This window comes from Eumetopias jubatus, unplaced genomic scaffold (genome assembly GCF_037043125.1).
Source record: "Eumetopias jubatus isolate StellerSeaLion01/CBP00866 unplaced genomic scaffold, mEumJub1_p1.0 scaffold_8, whole genome shotgun sequence".
Taxonomy (NCBI): Eukaryota; Metazoa; Chordata; class Mammalia; order Carnivora; family Otariidae; genus Eumetopias; species Eumetopias jubatus.
In genome coordinates, this window is record NW_028274814.1 from 28,326,820 (window position 1) to 28,350,364 (window position 23,545).

A 23,545-nucleotide genomic window follows, 5' to 3' on the forward strand; every position below is an offset into this window, starting at 1 on the left:
GGGCTTAGAGCCTGAGACCCTTGCATAAAGCTGGTTCCTTTGAAGGACAGCCCTGTTGGTGGAACAGTGGGCAGAGAAAAACTCCTCTAGCTCTTCAGAATCAGTCCCCTTCTGCAAATAAGGATGAGTGTTACCAAAACTCAGAAGAAAAAGTAACTAACCCCCAAGAATGAAATTCACCTGGTTTTAGAATCTCTTCCCTCCTGCAACCAGAATCTCACTTTCCAGTCTCACGGTGTTAAGCGTATGGGAAGATGGAAGAAACACAGGGATGTCATCACTCTCGCTGCCTGGTGGGGGATGACTCCCCTTCCTGTAAATAATTTCTTGTGGGTACCATGGAGGTGTGCTGATACGCCGTGTTTACTTGCTACCTATTCCACTGTTTGATATTTAGCATGGCTTTTTCTCAGCCTCCCCAGTCTTTCTGTTATGTTCCTAGTGTTTGCCAAGGCACATCCCCGGAGATTTATAGCAAGGGCATAAGGTGGACCCACGCCAGGAAAATGGGAATCATGAGAACTCACACGTAGGAGAAAGTTGAATGAGTCAAAGGGCAGTCAAAGAGTCAGACACCAAAACAATATCTGTAGAATGAAACAGGCAGGGTTCCAGAATCCAAACATGCAGTTGGGCAATATAAACCTAACAATTTAGGCCAAGCACGGCGGGACTGAGGATTCAGTCATGTCGATCAGTAGGTGTGTCAGAACATGGATGGAGGACACCCATTACAAAGGAGACGTGTAAACGTAGGTGAAAATCTCTTGGTCAGCATCCTCTTATTCACTTCCTGTCAGAGCAGGAAGCCACACCTGCGGATGGCCACGGGGAGCCTACAGATAGAAGTGGTAGGGCCGCGTCCTTGGCCAGTGTGAGAAGTGTGGGGTCAACACTGAGAGCAAATCTTGAGGAGTATTAACCTTATCTATGAATAGAAGTAAAAATATAATCTATTTTGAGTCTTGAGTTATTTACCCATAAAGCATGAAAAATGGATGTGCTTAATCTCTAAAAAGTCAAAGATTTTAATGTTATTGGTAGAGAGCCTTTTAGAAAAATGTACAATGACATTATTAGGCAAATGTTTCATACATTTGTCAAAAAAAAGTAAAAACATTAGGTAATGAATCTTAACATTAGCCGGAGCATTAACATGAGAGATCATTTGCTTCTCAAGTTAGATTAAGGTTATTCAAACACAAAGACTTGTGAAATGTGGTTATGTTTATATTGCAAAGGCTGTTCTGATACCTAAACCTATTCAGACCTTCCTTTTTTTTTTTTTTGCTTAAGCCTGAATTTAGCCAGAATTTAGTGTTTAACAAACATTGTCTTTCAGATCCAGTCCTGAAGTAATACCTATATTTAGGCTAAGAAGGTGTTTTTCTCTATGAAATAACCACCACTTTATATTTTTATACAGATTGGGTAAAAACATAAGTAATTAGGTATCAGAACAGAGCTGTTGTATATAGCCTAGCACAGTACTGCACCGAAAGAAGAGCATTTGAAATTAGAATCCAAACAGTAAAGAAAATTGCAGCATAGAATCATACACTTTTAAATACAGGAACCATACAATTTTGTTTAATTTAATATTCCCTTCATAATAGTATGAGCATTAAAATGTAGAGACCAAAGAAATAGTGTTTTCTATGTTTACTTCTAAGTGAAATTTCAAGTTACTATTTAGCATCTACTAAACTTTGAAAACATTAGAAGATGTGATGACTTCTATTCTGAATTTTCCATTTATATAAAGCAAACTTCTAGTTTCTACTCTTTTTGTAAAGAACATATTGGCCACTAGAAAAATAGTTTTAGCTTCTTCCAACAAGATTCCTCAAATCTGACCGAGACACTTATTTTCGATACTTTGTTTTTTATGGATTGGAATTTTTATTTTTAATGTAAATTATATAATGAGGTTGGTTTTAGGGAATGTTTGTGGCCAAGAAGTGACAGGAGGCATTGTGTGATCACTGATTTCCTTTGTGAGTTGACAGAACCTCCTGAGGGGTCCTTATACTGTAATCAGTGGAGTAACATTATTTTTCACTGTTTCGGTTTCTTCTCTGAAACCGATCTGTGGCTGGGTGTTTTTTGTTGTTGTTGTTGTTGTTTTTTAAGTGTAACAATGACATAGACTTGAATATGTTATGGAGAAACAGTCTTTCTCACTCAATTTGCCTTGCTCCTAAAGTTGGGATTAAAAACAAAAAAAATCTGATAATTTCATGGGTCAGTCACAGTAAGATTTCAGAAAACTTTCCTTCGAATCATTGAAAGACTTGTAGTGTATAAATATATAGTTTTCTTGCCTCTTATGGATTTTTGGTGATCTTGAAATACCATGGCCTTAAAATAGTCCCCCTGAAGCGTAACTGGTACCCGTGGACCGCAACTTCTACTGGCCCCTCATGGTCACTGTGGTCTTGACCATGATCCTGACTCCAGAGAGACTTGGGACGGCACCATGAGTGGAAGCCTGTGGAGCGTGCAGACAGGTGCTGGGTTGGCCGATGCATCCAGTCTCCTGCTGTAGGCTTAGGCACCTTAAGGTTGCCGTGAGGATCTGATGTTGCCCACTTTCATGGAGTCACAGACTCTTTTTTTTTTTTTTTAAGGGGGGGCAGAGAGGGATAGAATCCCAAGCAGAATCCCTGCTGATCGTGGCGGCTGTCTCGGGGCTTGATCCCATGACCCTGAGATTATGACCTGAGCTGAAACCAAGAGTCGGATGCTTAACCCATTGAGCCACACAGGCGCCCCTGAGTCAGACATTTTTATTTGTGTATGCCCCTTTGCATAGTAGGACTACAAGGGCATACAGCCACCCAGATAGTGAGGACGTCCCCCTGCGGGCTAACAGGAGGACTGTATAAATACGCTTCCCCCTTCTCCCCATGACCCGTACCCACCTAGGGAAGGGAGAAGGCTGACCCATAGCCAGACGTAGTCCATTTCCTGGTGTTCTCTCTCAGAAACTTAGGGCTGTTTTCATGGTGTGTATCTGTTGATCACAATTCTCGTTGGTGGCCCAAGGAGACGTGAGAAGGGCTTAGGTTTCTTTGTGGGATTTTTTAAAGCTCTTTATCATAGGCGCCTTTTCTCTTGGGTTCATTCAAAAGGACCGTGTGGAAAAATGAAAGGGAAAATGTGCACTTCTTGGTAAACATTTTAGAATGAGGCAAGTGATAGCAGTGCTTAGGGGAACAGCACAACCATTCTGCTGAGAACATAGAATGGCTCATATCTACTACCCTTGAACTTGGATTTCATCTGTGATGTCATGGCTCCCCTTGTAAGATGCCCAAGAACCCAGACTTTGTGGTAAAAAAGGCCTTTTGTGTCAGAGTTATTTCCTGTCGAGTGTGATTTGGTGCAGACACAGAAATATTTGAGAAAAGCCGCGTCATCGGGAACCCTGATGGAAGTGGTCCCAGGGGCGGGCAGGCAGCTGGGTTTGTCACAGGCTCCGCTGACATTTCACTCGGAGGGTCTTATTGTACAGTGCCTCCCTGCTTGTGAAATGTTGAATGGTCATTCACGACCAGTGGAATGCTCACCCCCTTGTGGGGCTGTGCCAAGAGCCTGCAGCTGCGAGGGTTCCGTTTTGTAGGGAGGGGGGAGAGGAAGTGTCCATTCCTTGCCCTAGTTTACGGCAGGGACCCCAAGTGCACCGACCAGAGCTGCCTCCTGGACTCCCCTCCCTGGTCGCGGTGCTGCCGAGGGGCGGCATGCATTAATCCCAGGGACCCGGCTCTGCCCTTTCGATGGACACCATCAGAAGACACCACGCACATCTCGTTCCTGAAGCTCCACAACAGAGGACCGTAGCCAACCACACTGAATGAATGGAGACTCTGAAACAGAGAGTTTATTTGTAGTTATTTATATCTACCTTGTTCCTGAAGGTACTTCAATTTAAGGGCAGAGATGAAAAGACTTAGTTAAGAATAACCCCAAGGCAGAGCTGAAATTAACTTCTAAGGCATTGTTTTCCAAAGGAAATGCTTCCTCCTTCTCACCTAAGGAAAGTACACATGAAATTTGTTTCAAGCAGAGAACGGTCCCCATTCTTCGCTGTTCTCGATACCTAAGGACTAAAAGGCGTCTGTAATGATCTGGCAGGCCAAGGTGCTTTCTCATGACCTGGATAGTGAGAAATGTGTCCTTTTATGTTATTAGTTGTATTTGTGCGCCTTCCATTTTTCTTCAGGCCAGACACCATCTGGAATGTTCTGGTCTGTACGTGGACCGGTGTCTGCCCTCTCTGATCAGCAGGGAGCATGTGGGAGCCTGTGTCTGTGGAGCGGTGCCTCCAGGAACTGCTCCCCACCCACAGAGGAGACGCGTGGCTCTGGGGCTGCCCGGTCTCTAAGAACGCTCTCCTCCTCCTCAGCCACGTCCCCCTGTGCTCCTTCCTTTTCTCTCCCTCCGCACAGGGGATGGTCTTCCTGCCTCTTCCCGATCGCCCTCTCTCCCCAAGACTCACTGATTCCTCCCCAGCAGGCTGACCACCTGGTAGTTGGATACAGTAGCCCGAACCTCTCTTCCCAAGAAAGCCCCGTCCTCGACCCCGACAAGAAACATGAACAGTGGTGACACGCTGGAAGTACTCTGATGACCCCAAAGACTGAGCGTAGCTTGGCAATGCCGGACATCCAGCCGCCCTCACGAATCACACACGACCAACTGTATTCATCTCCACAGAAACTCTGTACGAAGTACATAATCATACATTGTATGTGCCTATTTTAAAAGGTCTCCAAGGAAGACATTTGCAGTCTCCGGTGGTCACCTAGTAACAATTTCAGGGCATCCTCACTCCAGGTGGCGTGTCTTGGGGTTTACCTGTCTCTAGCGGGCAGGCTGCTTCCTAGTGTGCAAGGGCAGTAAGTGGGGCTTTGGGGGCGGGGAAGAAGGCCAAGGAACGTGGCTTGCTGGGACATCCAGGGTCTTTCCCTTTAGGTCACATTCGTTGGAAGAGGGCCCTGGGGGAGAGGTGGTAACCATCTTTGTCCATCTGCATGCACTGGAAGAGTCAACTGGTCTTCTCTGTGGTCATCCACCAGGCCCTTAAGGGTTTAGACCAGCCCCTCTCCTGTCTGTGACACCTCTTTGCCTCCAGGGTAGTTCAGGCCTTCAAACAAGCTCAGACTGCACATTCTCTGCCTTTCTGGGCTTCCTCTGTTCTTTCTGGAATGTGCTTACCCTGTTCTATGGATTGTGCTCTTGGGAAGTCTGGCAAGGTTGGTGTTCATCTTCAGCATGTAAACACAGTGCGCAGAAACAGCAGCTGAAGTCCACTCGCACTTACTCTCCTATCTGGACCTTCTTCTTTCCTTGTAAGCCTTCCAAGAATGCGGAGCGCCCAGGGCTGTCAGCCCATCTAAGGGGAGAGCAGGAGCCCACAGAGCGCTCAAGGATGGTGCTGGCTGCAGGCAGTGGTTAGCTGCTTCTCCCCAGGCCCCTGGGCGGGGGGCAGGCCATCCAGAAGGTCCTGATGCAACTGGAAAGGGAGCCGTGTGAGCCCACTGGCCGGCCTGCCCTCGGTGCACGTGAGGATACTCTGTAGCTGGGCTTAAAGGGTCCTGTGGTTGTCGAGTGAAGGGGAGGAGGGGGGAGACGCTAGAACTCTTCCTAAGGCAGAGCATGCATCACAACGGGAGGAAAATAGCTGCCGAGAAGCCAGGCCGGCCCCTCTCGAGGTCATTAGTGTACGATATAAGGATCCCTAAGGATGTCAGCAGCTGAACAAAGCCCCGTCTCCCGACAGGCTGCCCCTTGTCCAAGCCCGAAGCCAGCCCGTGGTGCCCGGCCAGCTCCGAGCTCTGGCGAAGAGCAGCTTGAGCATTTCCCAGTGCGCGCCTTGGGCCTGGGCTCCCGGTGGGGCTGTCTCAGGGACGGCTCCGCTGTGGTCCTGTCTCCTCATAGCCGCGGGCCTTCAGGCCCCCCAGAGGCCTGGGCTGCGGGGCTGGGGTGGGGCTGGGGTGGGGCTGGGCCCGGCCGGTGCTCACGCCGGGCTTGTGTGGGCTCCGAGTGGAAGGAAGGGTGAGCAGTCGGAGTCCGGCCAGCTTCCTGGCTAACACCGGGTCAACGCCTAGGGCACTCCCCCCACATCTGTTTAAGGTAGTTATCTGATGGATTTTCACTCCAACACGATCTAGCAGTCAGTTCTATGTTTCCTACGCACCGTCCTTCTCAGTATTATCTTCCCCGAGGTTCTCAAGGGTAGGGGCGGGGGTCTCTCTGACTTCCTTTGTATTCGGGAAGTATTTGGCCTTCCACACACCTCTCTCTCCCTCTCCCGCCCTCCCGCCCTCCCTCCCTCCCTCTCATTTACTCATTCCACTCACTTGTCTTCGCCGCCTTCCACAATGCCCTTCCTAGTCTTCCGAGCTAACCAGTTCCTTCTACCCTCCTATTCCTGCTTCCCTGTGAGGTCTTCTCATACCGCCGCAGCAGCCCCCGCCCTGTGTTCTCATTCTCTTTTAAATTCTTGGGGTGTTTACCTTTATTTATACCTCTAGTCTTACAGTTCGTAAAACGTGTATGCATTCATTTGTTCACTGAACCGTCTACGCCCCCCGTGTGTCGGGCACTCTCCTGCGCCCAGGGCAATATGAAGATGGCTGGAAGCTGCTGGCTAAGAACTGGCGGTATGGTCAGGGACAAAGATAAAAGGCAAATAATCACGGCTGGGTCATTATGCACTTTATAACACGAGTATTTTGAGGGCAGTGCTAGCCTAGAGGACAGAGGATCAGCTCTCTTTGGAGGCGTTAGGAAATATTTCAGATGGAGGCTATTGCACATCAGCTGGGTTTTGAAGAGTGAGTAGGAGCTTGTCAGGTGACAAATGGGCGTCAGGCCGAGGAAAAGAACCTTCCGTCACCGCTGTGACGGTACGGAGGCCTGAGAGAGCAAGACTTGCAGCAGCCTGTGACACTTCAGATGTTAAAGCCCCCATTTGTGATTGTAACACGTTCACGCCAGTGTTTTTCCAGCTAGGTGACAGAGCTCCTTGGACATTTATCCAAGTCCCTTTACATCTCAGGCACTTAATATTAACCCCAGCATTGCTCCCTGCCTGCAGTTTCCAAGCCAGGGGACGCGAGGATGAAGGTGGTCAGCTGTGACCCGTTTTGCTTCTGTGTTGGTTTAGACCAAGGATGCCCTGTTCAGGATTCTCCATGACCTCCGACCCCAGGATCATTTCAATATCATTGGATTTTCCAACCGCATCAAAGTGTGGAAGGACCATTTGGTGTCGGTGACTCCGGACAACGTGAGAGACGGCAAAGTCTACATTCACCACATGTCGCCCACCGGAGGTAAATACGAGACCTTATTTTCTTGTTGCCTTTGACGTGATGATAAGCGAGTAGCTAATTTTCTGCCAGGAGACGAGGATTTGAAAGCTGAAGCCGATCACAGGAAGGGAGATAACTAGGTGAGAGCTTTCCCAGAAGCTTATGTTTCTCTGAACACCACGTCTGGAAATTCTTGTCTTCCAGGCCCTGAACTGATGGTCAAGTAAGTTGGGGGGGGGGAAATACTTGATAGGTTTTGGAGCCTTTCATGGTTTATCTCACGGATCCGGACAATGAAGCTGTTTTTGGAAATTGCTCTTGGGTGAGGAATCAAAGCCAGAGATGGTTCAGTGTTTTGTGTACTTGAATGTTGGCACCTTGGGGGGCAGCGGGTGGGCTGGCACTGCTGAACCATCAGCCTCTCAGCAGGGCTGCGCCAGCAAGTAGAGCATGCATCCCTGGCGGCCAGGGAGACGCTGTGCTTGGAAAAGTGTGATGGGCTCTGAGTCTTTGCACACTTGGCTTGGGTGTGGTCCCCGGGGAAGAGTGCAGAGGATGGGAAAGGTCCTCCAGGATTCTAGGGAGAGGAGAGAATCAGAACAGAATGTTACCTAGCCGTGCTGAAGGCAGGTTCCTTCAGTGCAGGACGTGGGGCTTACTCTCACTGCTCTCTCCAGTACAGTGGACCCATGACAGGTGCGCGGGTGCTGGAGCGTGTATGGAAGCTCATCCAGACTCCCTCCGCCCTTTCTACAAGGGCCTTTACAGAGACACCGTCTCCTGGGGCTGTTGGCTCGGTTAACTCTAATTTGGTTATTGGGGAACATATAAAACATCCAGTTCAGTTTTCTTCTGGCATTTTTTTTGTCTTTCGTCCATGTATTATTTTCTCTCCAAGATGAAGCTCTGATTTCCCAAATGAACTTCATTTAGAACTTGATCTTGCTTGGATGGAACTCTGACATGGGATTTCCTACCAGTCTCCACAATAGTGTGGTCTAGGGACTGATTTACTGGTTAATGAGAGAGATAAAAGATTGGATATAATAATATGGGAGGAAGTTGACAAGATCGTCAAGTCCTTGAGGGAGGAAACTCTTCTTCATCTTTGTATGACCTCTGGTTCTCAGCACAGGTCCTGACGTGTATAGCTCGTGCTCAACGAGTATTTGTTCATATAAACGTATTTCAGTGGCACTACTCACTACTAGAACAATGTGTGTGTGTGTGTATGTGTGTGTGTGTGTGTGTGTGTGTGTGTGTGTGTGTTGGTAGAGAGTGTGGGGATCGAGCTTTAGGAAACAGCTGATGTGTATTATGTTCTTTTGGAATCTACACCTTAGAAACCTAATTAGTTTCCTTTACTTTTCTCTCAGCATTTCATCACCCCAAAAGCTCTACAGGTGAACAGAAGGTCCGTCTGTTCCTCTCAGAGAAGGGGAATGGTAGGGTTGGGAGCGTAGGTTCTGAAGCCAGACTGTCTGGATCTGAAGCCAGCCCCACTGTGTACGAGCCACTGACTGTGTCTGTACCCGAGTTTACTCCTCTCGCATGTGACAATAACAGGGTTGTGATGAGGATGAAATCAGTTAAAATATCTGAAGTGCTTAGAACAGTGGCCGCCACGTGGGAGTCCTCTTTCAGAGTCAGACATAGCCATTTTCCCCCAAGCAGTCCCTCTTGCTGGTGCACTTGTGTCTTCTGTTGAGCCGGGGGGGGGGGGCTCTTGGCGGGATGGCCGGGGCAACTCTGTGGGGGTCTCCCTGTGGAGGGCGCCCCCCTGTTCTTAAGAGCACGGGACATGCCCTGGCTTCGCACAGGCTTGATTCCACGCCCTGCTGTGCCTTGGTGCCTGGTACTAGGAAAGCTAAGTCTGTCCCTTCGCCTGGGCTCTCCTTGGCCTTAAAGTGGAATAAAAGATTTGGCACCATTGCCAACCTCTCGATTAAAGGGAAAATAAACATCTGCCTTTTTGTCCAGGCTCATGCGTCCAGAGGTCAGCTGAAACTAAGCTGGGCATTCAGAAAGGCAAGTTAGTGAGCCCAAAGAAACGGTAAATACTGCTTCAGCTGTAACTTTCCCTTACGTTCAGACTCTGTGTGCATCTCCGAATTATCAGTGTGTTTGCACAGACCTAGACATATATATATATGTTTTTTATTTTAGCCAGAAATTCTGGAGAATGTGAAACATTGGGGAGAAATCACCTGGTTCACTCAAACGTGGTACATTTTGCGGGCAGATAAAAATCACTCCAGACTGGGTGATGGATTGTGGTGATGGGTATACAGCTTTATAAATTTACTAAAGGTAATCAAGTGTGTACCTAAAGCGAGTGCCCTTTCTTTCCCTCTGGGACTCGCCCTCCCTCCAGATTCCTGTACCTAACCCCTTCCTGCCCTTTGCAAAGCTACTCCCAGGAAAGGAGTAGGAGCAATGGATGCTAAGGTACTGAAGACTTCTAAGCCAAGGTGCCGTCAGATGCATTCAGGAGAAGGGCCGTACAGTGGGATAATTCCGGGCCCTTCCCATTGACTTAGCAAACCCTTGCCAAGTGTCTAGATAGGCTGGCATCACCCCGTAGGTGCAGGTGACTTCTTTCCCCATGCACGTCCTCCTGCTACTGCTCGAACGGTGGTGGGTAAAGCACCACCCTGACCGTGTGCCCAGATGAAGGAGGCAGGCACACAGGCTTGAGCTGGGGTGCGTTTTGGTGTTCCCCAGGCACAGACATCAACGGGGCCCTGCAGAGGGGCATCAAGCTGCTCAATGACTATGTGGCCCATAACGACATCGAAGACCGCAGCGTGTCTCTCATCGTCTTCCTGACCGATGGGAAGCCCACCGTTGGGGAGACCCACACGCTCAAGATTCTCAACAACACCAAGGAGGCCGCCCGAGGCCAAATCTGCATCTTCACCATCGGCATCGGGAACGACGTGGACTTCATGTTGCTGGAGAAACTGTCGCTGGAGAACTGTGGCCTCACACGGCGCGTTCTTGAGGAGGACGACGCGGGCTCGCAGCTCATCGGGTCCGTACGTCTGTCTTCTCCAGACAGGGAGACTCGGGCTCTCAGAAGGGGGCGGAGGGTGGTGGGGTCACAACTCAGTACAGTGGGAGACGTCCTAGGGGGTGTTTAACCCAGGTCGATCTGGGTTCAGATGCTGGGCCCTGCTTTCTGACTTTAGGCAAAACTGAAGCCAGTCTTGCTCAGTTTCCTCATCTGTAAAATGAGGATTATGGTCGGTCGACAGAACTGAATGACAAAACCAGTGTCAGGTATTGTCAGGATGGCTGTTGCATGTTAGGTGTTCAGTTAGCTTGTCGTCTGCTCGACACTTCTAGCATAGTTGCTGGTACACTGTCTAGTGTGTTTGTGTTAATTCAGCTGAAGCGTATGTAGGAGACGTAGTGCTGTCTCCACTTTGTGTCCTGGTTAAAACCGGCCGCTGATTCTCTTACTGTTTTGAGGTGGAGAAGAAACTAGCTCTTAGGTTTTCTAACTCCGTTTGGAGCCTTCCCACAGCTGTCATGTTGCCAAACACAGAGTATGACTTCACTGTTGATTCGAGGAAGTGCTGACTCTCCGTTCGACATGATGTGCTTCTTTACAGCATGTATAGTGGATACTTCAAAGGAAGAGCGAGGTTTGGGTAGATTCGCAGCTGTTTAATAGCCGTGTTCAAGGAATATGCATTCTAATTGGAGGTCTCTAAGGTGGGCAGTAAAGGTGGCTCCTTGGTATGAGGCTAGCCACCATTCTCCCAGCCCCCAAGATTTCGGTCAAAGATTTAAATAAAAAGACAGATTTGCTTCCCACATTTTCACAATTATTCAAAACTATATTCGAAGAGGCAGAATCTAGGGCACTGTATATTAAGATTTAATAACGCTCTCAAAAGCAAAAACAATGACATTGAAACAAACCAACCACTGTCATGTTACCAAAACCATCACCCATACACCCAACATTTATCAAGAACTTATGATGTGCCAGGCTTTCCTGCATCTGTTGTCTCTGGCGAGCTTCACAGAAAGCCTAGGGGCAGATGTAGTAGGGTCCAAGCGAAGCTGCCATGCAGATGACCCTCTCCTGTAATGTCTGGACACACTAGATTCTGCTCCATGAAGTCGCTCAGAGACTCCCATTCCTTCCCTTCGGTTGCTCTGCACCCCTCAGGTGTCGTCTTTAGCTACACGGTTGAAATTAAGTCACTATCACATCTATATTCTAGCCCCAAAAAGGGGGAAAGAAAAGAAAACCAGAGTAAGAAGCCATTTTATTTCAAGCAAGCATTGCAGAGGTTGTACTTATCATTTCTACTCATATTCTGTTGGTGAGAACATGGCCGTATTTGGCCAGAGCAGAGGCTAAGAAATGTGGTTGATACCTGGATGGGTAGAACTCAGTTAGGGAAGAAGGGGAGACTGAGCCTGAGGGGACAGCTGGTAGTCTACCAGAGCAGTTACTTCAACATTCCAACTTCATAGAGGAAGAAACTGAAGTTCAGAGAGGCTACGTCACATGTCCCACGACACACAGCCAGGAAGTGGCTGAGCTGGCTTCCACAGCCGAGCTGTCTGGCTCTTTGGAAGGGGGATTTTGATTGTCCCCTTACTCAGCAAAAAGCAACCTTGTAACAACCAGGAGAAAAGCTAAAGCAAGGAAATGCATTACCCACAAGCGTAATATCAGAGTCAAGATGAGATTTCTCAAGGATAATGGGCTACTTAAAGTGCACCCGGAATATGTGTTTTGTTCTAAGAAACGTGTTTTAAGAGACTCTTTGAGAAACGTAGGTGTGTACAAAGGAAAGTTACCGAGAGGCCAGTCAGCTCGGGATGCTTGAATTAGTATCAAGAGAACAGTTGACCAAACGGAGCCGCGGGGGGATTCGATGAGGCTACACAAAAAGATTTCAAGGAGCACACGGCAGTGTTTGTCAGACATTTAAACGGTGTTTTTCAAGCACCTGAACGTGGAAGGTGGATTAGACTCCTCTGTGCAGTAGAACAGAGATCAGTGGGTGGAAACTGCCGGAAGGAAGGTGTGATCTACCCAGGGGGGCTCCCTTTCCTCATGGGAGCAGCTGAAAGGAGGCGGGAAGCCCGTGGGGTAGTGAGTTCTCTGTCACCAGTGGTGTTCAAGCTCCTGCTGCCCGTCTCATAGTGCAAGTGCTCTGCTGGGTAGTGTTGGACTTGAGGGTCTCCAAAGACCCATGGGCCCCCTGGCAGGTGGGACCTGGCCTGCCCACAGCCACGGCTGGCCCCGACTCTCTGTCCTTCCACTGCAGGTTCTACGATGAGATCAGGACCCCGCTCCTCTCGGACGTCCGCGTCGATTATCCGCCGGCCTCGGTGGAGCACGCCACCAGGACCGTGTTCCGCAACTACTTCAACGGCTCGGAGATCGTCACCGCGGGGAAGCTGGCCGACAGCGAGGCGGGGCGGCTGCACGTGGAGGTCACGGCCAGCAACAGCAAGAGGTTCGTCCTCCTGAAGACCGACGTGCCCCTGGAGCCCCACAAGGCGGGCAGGGGCGGGGGCGCCGAGGGCCGCAACCACGTGGAGCGGCTCTGGAGCTACCTGACCCTGAAGGAGCTGCTGAGCTCCTGGCGCCACAGCGGCGACGAGCAGGAGAAGCAGCGCCTGGGGCAGAGGGCGCGGGCGCTGGCCGTGGCCCGCGGCTTCCTCACGCCGCTCACCGCGCTGCACTTGAGGCTGCAGACGCACCAGCTGGAGGACGCGCGCGGCGCGGCGGCCGCCCTGGGCCCCGAGCCGGTGGTGCAGAGCCTGCGGGGCGCCGGCGGGCGGCCAGGTGAGCAGGCGGGGGGCCCGCCCCGCGGCAGCGGCCTGCCGTCCCGCGCGCCTTAGCGGGCGCGACGCGCCGGGCTTCAGAGAGTGTGGTACACCGCCGGCGGCATGTGCTTGCAAAGGGTGGATCTCTGTAGAGAAATTAGGAAACGCGGCATTTGTCCCAGAGGTGTCCGGTAAAGTCAGTCTATGGGCAGATCGTCGGGACCGGGTGCCTACCCCGTGCGCGGCGGTGTTGGAGGCACCAGGGTGAACGAGCAGAGACCAGTGTTTTAAGCGTGCCCTCCGCCTCTGTGAGTCCCTCGGAGCTATGCCGCTTACCTGCGGGGGCGCAGCTTCCCAAAGCCTGGGCATCTAGGGGGGACCCTAGCTCCTACCCACACACACCTGCTCTGGGCACCGCGAGAAAACCTCCCTCTCGGATGCTTGATTTGTATTGTCCTGACAAGGTACGTGCAGGACTAAGTTGTGGATTCTCAAGGGAAGGCATCCTTTACATGCTTCTCACTCAGAATCTAAACAGAAACGGTCATGTCCAGTCTCCTGTCATTTTGTTGGGGGAAATCGGTAGCGACAAGCAGGGGAAAAGTAGTTCTGCTGAAGCAGAGCATGATAATCTCAGTAATAACGGCTTGTGGGAAACAGCATGTTTTTTACGTTTTAACATTGTTACTGAATTCCTGCCAAGTTCACATTTCCTAAAGAGAGGGAACAGACAGGAACCCAGGGTGTGCAAATGCTGTCTCGTGCATTCCTCACACTCTAAACTCTGAGAAGCACCTGGGTGTGGTAGAGAGAGCGTAAGGGTAGGACCCAGGCACAGCTCTTTCCGCTATGTGGCTCGCGGCAGGTGTCTGAACCTCTCTGGGCTTCTGTTCCCTGGTCTATAAAACGTAGATACTAATGATTTCTCTGAAGGGCCATTACAAGGATTAGATGGGTTAAAATCTTTGGTACAAAGCCAGTGTTCTGCAAATGTTAGATCCCTCTGCCTTGAGGGGTGTAGAACCAGACATTTATTAAAAGGTTCAGACTATAACTATATATGGATTATAACTGTCTGTTTTTTTTACATTTTTGTAGTTTTTAAATTGTAAAAAATAACATAAAATTTACCATCTTAATCATTTTTAAGTGTCCAGCTCGGTAGTATGAAGGACATTCACAGGTCTCCAGAACTTTTTTCATCTTGCAAACCTGAAACTCCGTACCCATGAAACAACTCCACCCCCCCAACTCCATAACTATACATTACATACAATAGAATGTTTTCCCTTCTTGTACACACAGAAATCTTAGGAAGAATATGCTCTAATTTATAAAAGAATAAAATAAGTTTTCACGTGGTACGCCTTCACTTGTGTGCTGTGAGGCCAAGCTCCTTCTTTACAACGGGCGATGTTTTTAAATGACCGCAAGTGCGTTTGGAAGCTTTATGTTTACTCACCCCAGACCTCTTGTCCTGCCTCTCGCCTCTTCCTCCTTAATGAATAACAGTGGGGGTTCTCTTCTTTCTAGGACCTCCTCTCAAGAAACCATACAGCCCAAGAATTAAAGTCTCCAGAACTTCAGGTAAAAGAAAAGAACGCGGTTCTGTGTCACTTGAGGGCCGAGATGTTTCCAGGTGGAGGGCCTGGGGTTCCCTGACGCCCGCGAAAATACCAGCTCCTAGAACTCAGCACAAGGACCCACGGTCGTTCAGGAGGGTGGGAGGCAGTTTGGAGAACCAGGGCGGTCGGTAAACCCTAAACACCGCGGCTGCCGCCCCGAGGAGGCTGGCAAGCCTGACAGCCGGACAGACGGAGGCTCATTTGCATCATGACTGAGTTTAAACGTTACTTGTTTCAGAGACGTGACATATACGTGCTTCCGGCTCCCAGTGGTACAAATATCTGTGATGGGCAGAGTTTATTATTATTATTATTATTATTATTATTATTATTTTAGTGTTTGGCTTTAGAAGGGAAAGACAAAAATACCATAGAGTTTCCTTTGGCCAGCTTCCTGGGATTATAATAAGCCTCCAGATGGAACAGCAACACGAAGGCAGGGTTTTAGTCTTGAAATGTACACGTCTTCCTTTGTAAGTCTGTGAATTGACATGCTGCTGACGCACTCGACGTGCCAGGAACGTTCTAGAGATTAGCCACGCGGAGAGGTTGCATGCGGTCTCTGATGGGGAAGGTACAACTCTTTTGAGCACACACGTGCTTTGTGGAATGCGAGGAAACTTTCCTCTTGGGTGCTGCGTGGAGTAATGGCTTTCAGACATCTCCCCCCTTTTTTCAAACCGCAGCTGCTTTCCTGGTAACAGGATTTGGATGATTCGAGTAGAAATGAAGTGTGAGCACAAGAAGCTCTCAAAGAACCGTCGCATAGTTACATTCATACCTAAAGAGTGCCAGATATATGGACCAGGACTTTTGTGTCCTATGGGTGCCTTTTTTTTCCTTTTTTTCCTCATCTACAAAAGGCCGGTACCTTGTATTTCTTTATATATCATACGGTGCTGGACACACGTCACAGTGAGACCAGCCAGGTTCTTTCCTGGGCCTTCCTGAGTCATGCTAGGGACAGAAAGCGTTTTTTGTTTTTGTTTTTGTTTTTGTTTTTTAAATAGTTACACCGAGGACGTTAATTTGCTGGGACTTGAAAAGACTGACCGTATTCAAGTGTGTGTACATGACATAGAGAGGCATTCAGAAACACGTTGTGTTTGGCATAAAAATTAGAAAGAAACTAACTCTCCCATCTTGTGAGGGGAGAGAATTCATGTAGATGGTTGGGAATTATTTTGTCTGTACAATAAGAGGCAAGGCTGTTCATGTTGACCAGAGGCGAAAATGAGGAGAATGCGCAAGCAACAGGGGCCAGCCACACGCTGGGGTCTTCTTTGTGGACAAAACTTTGAGAGCATTTAAGTCCGCGTGCCCCTGGGGAGGGACTTCCACGGCCACCGCTGACCATCCTTCCTAACCCCCAGGGACTCTGAACCCCTCGTGGTCACCGCACTCAGTTGGGCTTGCTCATGGCCACTGTCACGCAGGGACTGTGGACGTCCGGTACCGTGTCTCCAGTGCCGTGGCGTTCCAGTCCCAGGAGAGGGAGTGTTCGCATCCACGTCTCTTCCCTTGGGTGGTCGGAGGAGACAGGAAATGATTTTCTGTGCCTGAATTGTGGTGGAAAGAGCATCATGTCTGGAGGGAGGGGACCCGAGTTCACAGACGCACCTCACACACTGACGCGTAACGCTAGCGTGTCCCTTCACCCCCAGGCACCTTCCGAGCCAGGAGAGTATTTACGCATGGGAGGCACCCAGTAAATGTCTTGTCTCTCTTGCTCTCTCCTGGTTTTTCCTGGTCTGGCAGTGGATGGAGATCCCCATTTTGTCGTGGATTTCCCTCTGAGCAAGCTCACCGTCTGCTTCAACATCGATGGGCAGCCGGGGGACATCCTAAGGCTTGTCTCTGATCACGCGGACTCTGGTACGTTCTGTGACCTCTGGGCAAGGGTAAGTTAGGTAGGACCACCCCCTCTGTTCTTGAGACAGATGTCCACGTAGGTAAGGAGGCACATCACAGACCCTCACTGAGGATTGTTGGTGCTTTGTTAAAGGAGGTCGACTGTGTGTGGGGCTCGGAGTCAAGAAGACAAATGTTGGAAGCCTGCTCTGACTTTAGCCTTGGGCACACGTCTCCCTTGTAACCTGGAGACAGTGGTCCTTGCTCTGCCAGTCTCATCAGACCACTGCAAAGACCAAATTCAGTAATGGATATGAAGTGGTTTTGTAAATGCACAGGTGCTATAGAGATTGAGGATCTAGTATTGTTTTCATGTCTCTCCATTCCCAAACTGTAATGGTGGGAAGGCCGGAGCCCTAAAGCCATCTCTCCCGGTTCCTCCGCAATGCCGCTGTTAAGGCCCCAGCTCGGTGTGCCTTGAACACGAAGGTAAACAGGGCTCTGACCCCCTTGGGTCTGTAGAGGGGCTGGGGGAAAGAGGTCAGTACACGTATAGCTGCAGAACCACACGCAGGGATGGCCACGGGGCAGTTCTCGGTTCGGAGAGGATGCGTTTCTTGAAGGCCAGGTGACACGTGTGATGTAATTGTGTAATGTATGATCCCAGGGCTCCTTTCCCACCTTGTTCTCTTGCAAGGCTCCCTCGCCTTTGAGCTAAATCTCAGCTTGTCCTGACTCAGGCTCAGCAGGGAGTGGGGGCCTGACTGTACTCCTCCCTGGAGGCGCCCACCTTCCTAGGGGCTGTTCCCGGCGTTTCTGTGATCAGTCGGAGATGCCTGGAGCCTTGAGGGCGGCCTACCTGGTCTCTGCTCAGGCTGGGATTTCTCCTTACCCCCTTCCCCTTGCCCCAGGGAGGGCAAGCCTACATCTTGCTTCCCCTGCTCCACCGTGTTGATAACGTGGGGACGGCTTCTCTCACGCCCTCCCGCACACGTGCCTTCACTCATTCCGTGGGACTGAGGGGCCCCTTCCCGCGGCCCAGGTACAGCGCTGGGGCCCGAGGAGGAAGGAAACTGTGTTGGAAGCCTTGAGCGTGGAGGTGGGATGGTGCGCTAACCACTGTCCTTCCCCGCGGCCTTCCAGGCGTGACGGTGAATGGGGAGCTGATTGGGGCCCCGGCGCCCCCAAGCGGCCACAAGAAGCAGCGCACCTACTTCCGCACCATCACCATCCTCGTCAGTAAGCCCGAGAGGTCCTATCTGGAGGTCACGCCCAGCAGAGTCATCTGGGATGGTCGGGACCGGCTGGTCCTGCCCTGCAGCCAGAGCGCGGCCGTGGGCGGTCGGGAGCTGGGGGTGTCCGTGTCCGCCAACGCCAGTGTCACCGTCACCATCCGGAGCACCCTTGCCTTCGTCATCCTCATTCACCTGTACAAAAAGCCGGCCCCCTACCAGCGCAACCACCTGGGTTTCTACATCTCCAACAGCGAGGGTCTCTCCGGCAACTGCCACGGGCTCTTAGGTAGGCCGCTGCCCTTCACGCTGGCTCTGAGCCCAGGATCCAGTTTCCCGAAGTGAGGCTGATGTTGCCAATACGGTCCGCTTGACCTTGAAACGCAGTCACGAAATCGCATGCCTTGCCCCCTGGCGACTCTCGGGAGGGGGAACGGGTGATTCTCGCTGGTCTTCTGGGAAAGTGAGCAAAGCCTTCGGGAGGCGTCTTCTCAACGTCTGGCTCCCGACTCCGGGCAAGAAGATGCCAGTAAAGGGCAGTGCACAGCCCAGGCCCCAGGCGTGGGTCCCCCACCCTGCCCTGGGCCTCAGGCAGTCCTCTCTGGCTGTTGGCGACAAGTAAAGGGTGAGCTGCCGCCAGGGCCCAGTTTAGAAAGCAGGAATTCCTGGCACTTGAGCTGGACGTGTTTCTGTCCTGCTGGACGGCCAAGCATGAGCCGCCTTGCCCAGACGCAGCCCAGGACTCCTGCGGCCTTAGCGGTGCCCTCACTTGGCCTGCAGGATTCTGGTGATGAGGGTCAGGAACGGGCCGCAGCGACTGCTTTCCACCCCCTCAGCCGTACCTACCGGATGCACAGTCTGGGAGGGGAGCTGGGGCCTGGAGGAGAGGGAAGACCCCAGCCTCCTTCCCTATTGGTCGGGTCCGTCCTGCTCTCCCAGCTCACGAGGAGACGGTGGTCAACTGTCTGTACGAGTCTAGGCGGCTTCCCGTGTCAGCAGCCGGGCGGCTTCCCGAAGAGGAGGCCACTGTGAACGCCACCTAGGACTCCCTGTCCGCACCCAGCAAACACATGTTTGTCCCTGACACGGGACAGGTGTGAGTCTTCTGGGCAAGTCCAGCCTAGGACTGCAGTCAGTTAACCGCGCCCCCGCCCCCCCCCCGCCCCGCTCTCAGAGCACCCGTCCCCCCGCCTCTGGGTAACACCGTGCACTGACTGGTCACCAGTGGCCGAAACTGACATCAGATCTTTCAACTCACGGTTGCCTACGTTTGACTTAGACCCGATGCTTTTTTGTGTCCTCCCAGGTCAGTTCCTGAACCAGGACGCCAGCCTCACAGAGGAGCCTACTCACCCTGCGTTCCCGAAGGCAGGTGAGCGCTCCGAGACCTTCCTAAAGGTGAAAGGACACCAGGTCCCGGTGGTCTGGAAACAGCGGAAAATCTACAATGGGGAAGAGCAGGTGGACTGCTGGTTTGCCAGGAACAACGCAGCCAAACTGATCGACGGGGAGTACAAAGATTACCTGGCAACCCATCCTTTTGACTCAGAGACGTCGTTTGGCCTGGGACTCACCAGGGGACTCTGACACCAGCAGCCTGAATGCACGAGAGCGTGACAGGGAAGTGGTCTCTGGGGACCCCGCGTTGTGCTTCCTGTCGCTCGTGCGTGCCTGGTGTCTTGGCAGTTAGCTGCCTCCAGGGACCTTCCCTTGGTGGCGTGTAGGCCCGGGGTCCGCTTGAGTGAAGGGTAGAGTCAGGACTTGGAAGCAGAAATGTTATTTCCTTCTACTTCCTCCTCCTGCCTCCCCCCTTCCCTCTGTCCGATAGAGAAAGATGGTGGCCCCAAGGGGGAAAGGTCATACTTAAAAGCAAGACGTCTGCGTTTCACACCAATTGGCTTGTCTGTCTCCTAGCCTGTCATAAGGTAACTGATAAGGAACACTGCCACAAAGCTCCCTTTCTCTGGAAATGGCCAAGTTTGGGCACTCTGCTTTCCACCTTATTCTAATGCTTAGCAATCTCCTCTTAGAACTACTGCCTTCTCCAGATGTGTGGCCAACCTCTGCCTCAGGGGGACCTCTCCTTGGGCCCCGGCCATGGGTCAGGCAAATAGCTCATAGATCTGATCATTGTAAACAATTAAGTCTTTTCTTGGGAGAGAATTTTCTTCCGCTGTGATACCTTGCCCTTGAAAGTGAGTTTGCATTAAAAAAAAAAGAATTGGTTGAAAATAGAAAATCCTCATCCCAGCTACCGATGTCTAACGGGCTTTGTAAACCACTCGACTGTGCTGATGGGTGTTCTATTTATTCCAGTAAAGCTAATAAACAGGACTACCCCACGTGGCTGCTTTTTACTGGCCTCTCTCGGTTGGAGAGCTGGCCCACCTTTGACTTGGCGCTCTCCTCCCCTTGTCATAGTTGCGGCCTTACTTGCTGGCGGTCCTCAGGGAGGTGACGGATTAGGCCCTCGCAGCCCTGGAAGGGGACGTAGAGCCGGCACGGAGCGCATCATCAGCCTCCTCCAGGAATCGGGCTTGCACGTTCTCAGCAGGAGGTGCGGGCGTGCTTACATAGCTGAGAAGCCTTCCCGCATCTCAGGCAAAGCCAGCGAATTGGGCGCGGGGGGCGGGGGGGCACTTCGGTTCCAGAACTTGGACAAGCAATCTGCTCCCACGAGGCAAAGGTTAAAATCAGTGGCCGGGGCTGCAGAGGTCAGGGAGCACCACTCTCCTAGCGGAGCCCCTGTGCGAAGCCCGTCACCCTACCCAGGGGAGGCCAGGCCGAGGGAGGCATCCTCCTTCCCCGCCCTCCTTGCTAGTTCTTGCTTTTGCCCTGTTTGGTCTTCTCGAAGCCACGGAGGTTCAGCAGAGCCTGGTCCTCACTGGGCGAGGAGCGCAGTCGGGACGCACATGGACGCAGGGCCCCCTCGAGCCACACGGCAGAGAAAGGTCGCGGACAGAGAAATGGAATATTTTAACGTGAGGCTGAATTAAATAAAAGCTTTTGTGCTGGCTTCACAGGAGGTTTCTTCTAGTCAGGAGTGACTCCAGAGCATGCTTTCATGAGATGGGGAAGCATACTTAGCACTTGGAGAGAAATCAGAGCTAAGAATATTGTTTATCATATTTGCCCTCCCATGGGGAACATTTGAACAGCGAAATGACATCCACATGTTCCTGTTGGAGCAGGCGGCTTCGGGAGGTTGGGGGGGGCGGGGGGCGTTTTCGGTTCTGTCTCAGAGACTCGGTCTCTCCCCACTTTGTGCCCCTACCGGGCCACGCCCGGCCGGCTCTGGGTTTTCAGACTCCCATCTTCCCAGACTTGACTGCCTGTTTTCATGCCGGCGGTGCCAAGACACCAGCCCAGACGGCCGGCAGAAACGGCCATATGTCAGAGCTCAGAGGAAGCGGAGGAGTGTGCACGGGGGGGGGGGGGGGGGGGCAGTGCCTGTCAGGCTCCCCGGGGAGCCCCCGTTACATAACTTCAACCCCAGATGTCCCTCGAGCCTAGGGGCCCAGCCCACCCGTCAGCATCGGACGTGGTGCACAGTCCAGGGTAGGCCTCAGGGCTCCTGGGAGAGCGGCGCCCGGCTGGCTCAGTCGGTAGAACAGCAATGCTTGCTCTCGGGGCTGTGAGTTCGAGCCCACGTTGGGCACGGAGTTTACTCAAAAAGAAAGACTTCGGGGAGGGCTGTTCCCGCACATTACCAGTTACTGCTGCTTTCTAAGAGCAGAGAGGAGTGTTCCAGCAAGGCACCCCCACACCCTCCTCTTCTGGGAAAAAAAATGCTTTTTGAGTATCAAGGTTGAGCTTTTATTGTAATGTTTTTACTTTAGACAAATCCCACTTTTCTTTTTCCTCCTCTTCGTTGTCTCTTTTTATTGAACAACTTACTTACCTTTAAATGATCTATTTAATGAGGCTGTGATAGCTCCAAAAACCTCCACAGCCATGTTATACTTAGGACCTTGTAATGCAATTGGAAAGCATAGTATTTTCTGTTGGTCATGTGTGTTGTGGGTAGCAAGCTTTGTAAAAAGTAAATACAGCGGCGCCTGGGTGGCTCAGTCAGGTGAGCGGCCGACCCTTGATTTCGGCTCAGGTTGGGATCTCAGGGTCGTAGGATTGAGCCCCATGTCGGGCTCCATGCCGGGCATGGCACCTGCTTGGGTTTTCTCGCTCTCCCTCTGCCCCTCCGCCAACTTGTGCACACATTCCCTCCCTCCCTCTCTTTCTCTCTCTGTAAAAAAATAAAATTAAAAAATAAATTAAAAACTGCTTAAAAGTAACAGAGGAAAGGAGGAATTCCTTTCCCTGGTGGGGAAACTGAGGCAGAGTCCAGTTGAGTGGTTTTTCCCACGTTATGTGAAAGATGGTAGAACAGGGCCAGGCTGAACCCCCAGAATTCATTCTGTTAGGTTGGCTGTGATTTCACCATGTGGGCCATCATTTCTCTCCCTTGAGCACTTATAAATTGGGGCAGGGTGCTAAGTGAGCAGTTAAAGGAGACTGACCACTGTGTTGCAGTCAGAGGAGATAAATCTCATGTTCTCACCACAGCCAAAAAGGTGACTGACTGGGGTCTTAGCAGGTCCCTCCTGGGTCCCTATGCCCTCCCTTATCTGAAAAAGAGAAACATCTGAATGGGGGTCCTCTCTCAGGGTTTCCTAATTTAAAGCATCCCATTCCCCAAATAACTTTGGAAGGGGACGAGGTCCTGAGGGTGGGGCCCCGGATAGGATGAGTGCCCTTGCAGGAGGAGATGCAGGAGAGAGGATCTTTCTGCTCTCCACCGTGTGAGGATGCAAGAAGTCGGCCGTCCGTGAGCGAGGAAGAAGGCTCTCACCAGACACCGAATCTTCGGGCTCCCTGATGCCGGACTTCCAGCCTCCAGAGCTGTGAGCGAGAAACGTGCGTTAAGTCACCCAATCTATGGTATTCTGGGAATAGCGGCCTGAGCTGACTAAGACACTGAGGCCAAAATATGCATTCTGTCCCCTTGGTTAAGCTCCCAGGATGTATGCAGTGCTGTTACTCAATCGGAAGGGCTCCTGGAACCCTGAGAACATAGTCCAGCTAAAATAAACAGCAAATAAAGTTACATAGCTAAGCAAAGACTTAGAAACATAACTTTAAATGTTTATTTTAGTCAGTTAAGAAGGAGGGCATGAGATAGTTCTTATTCAAGAGCCCCCCTTTTTTTTTTTAACAGAGATTGATGTCTAAAGACAAACAGCATATCAGTACATTTCTGTTTTGAGGGAAAATGCAGTTAGGGCTGCAGAGAGTAAAGCTGGATGATTCTAACTGTGCAGCTTGCTTGTAGCAATTTCTGAACGACATGAAAATATATGTAAACGGAGGAGTGAGTGACATCGGAAAAATAACGGTAAAACAACACAAGCTACAGAACTGCAGCAGTCATTCCTGACCGGATTTATGTGACTGTCAAACACAGAGAGAAGCGCCTTAAACCTCTCTGTCCCTTATCTTCTGGGGCTCTGACATCCCAGAACTTCTGCCAACTTAATCGGGTCCCTCATTTGCACACCCCGACCCCCACCCTCTTGCTGCTGCTGCTTCCATTTGCCTCTGGGACGTCTTCCCTCCTCAGGCAGCCTTTCTAGCCAGTGGTGGTGGCATTGCCCCTCCGGGGCTGAGGGGTCCTGCCGGGGCTCGTGGAGATACCCGCTGAGCTCTGTTAAATTCT

At 51.1% G+C, this 23,545-nt stretch overlaps 1 protein-coding gene across 1 annotated transcript in view; it reads left to right on the forward strand.

The window, feature by feature from the left end:
- ITIH5 (inter-alpha-trypsin inhibitor heavy chain 5) overlaps positions 1 to 19,419 on the forward strand; it is a 77,156-nt gene extending 57,737 nt beyond the window's left edge. Inside the window, exons 8-14 of the mRNA XM_028114716.2 lie at positions 7,175 to 7,343; positions 10,047 to 10,356; positions 12,620 to 13,143; positions 14,658 to 14,711; positions 16,508 to 16,624; positions 17,744 to 18,121; positions 19,139 to 19,419. Coding sequence (XP_027970517.1) covers positions 7,175 to 7,343; positions 10,047 to 10,356; positions 12,620 to 13,143; positions 14,658 to 14,711; positions 16,508 to 16,624; positions 17,744 to 18,121; positions 19,139 to 19,419 — 1,833 coding nt within the window. The remainder of the gene's footprint in view (positions 1 to 7,174; positions 7,344 to 10,046; positions 10,357 to 12,619; positions 13,144 to 14,657; positions 14,712 to 16,507; positions 16,625 to 17,743; positions 18,122 to 19,138) is intronic.
- Positions 19,420 to 23,545: the final 4,126 nt, after the last annotated feature.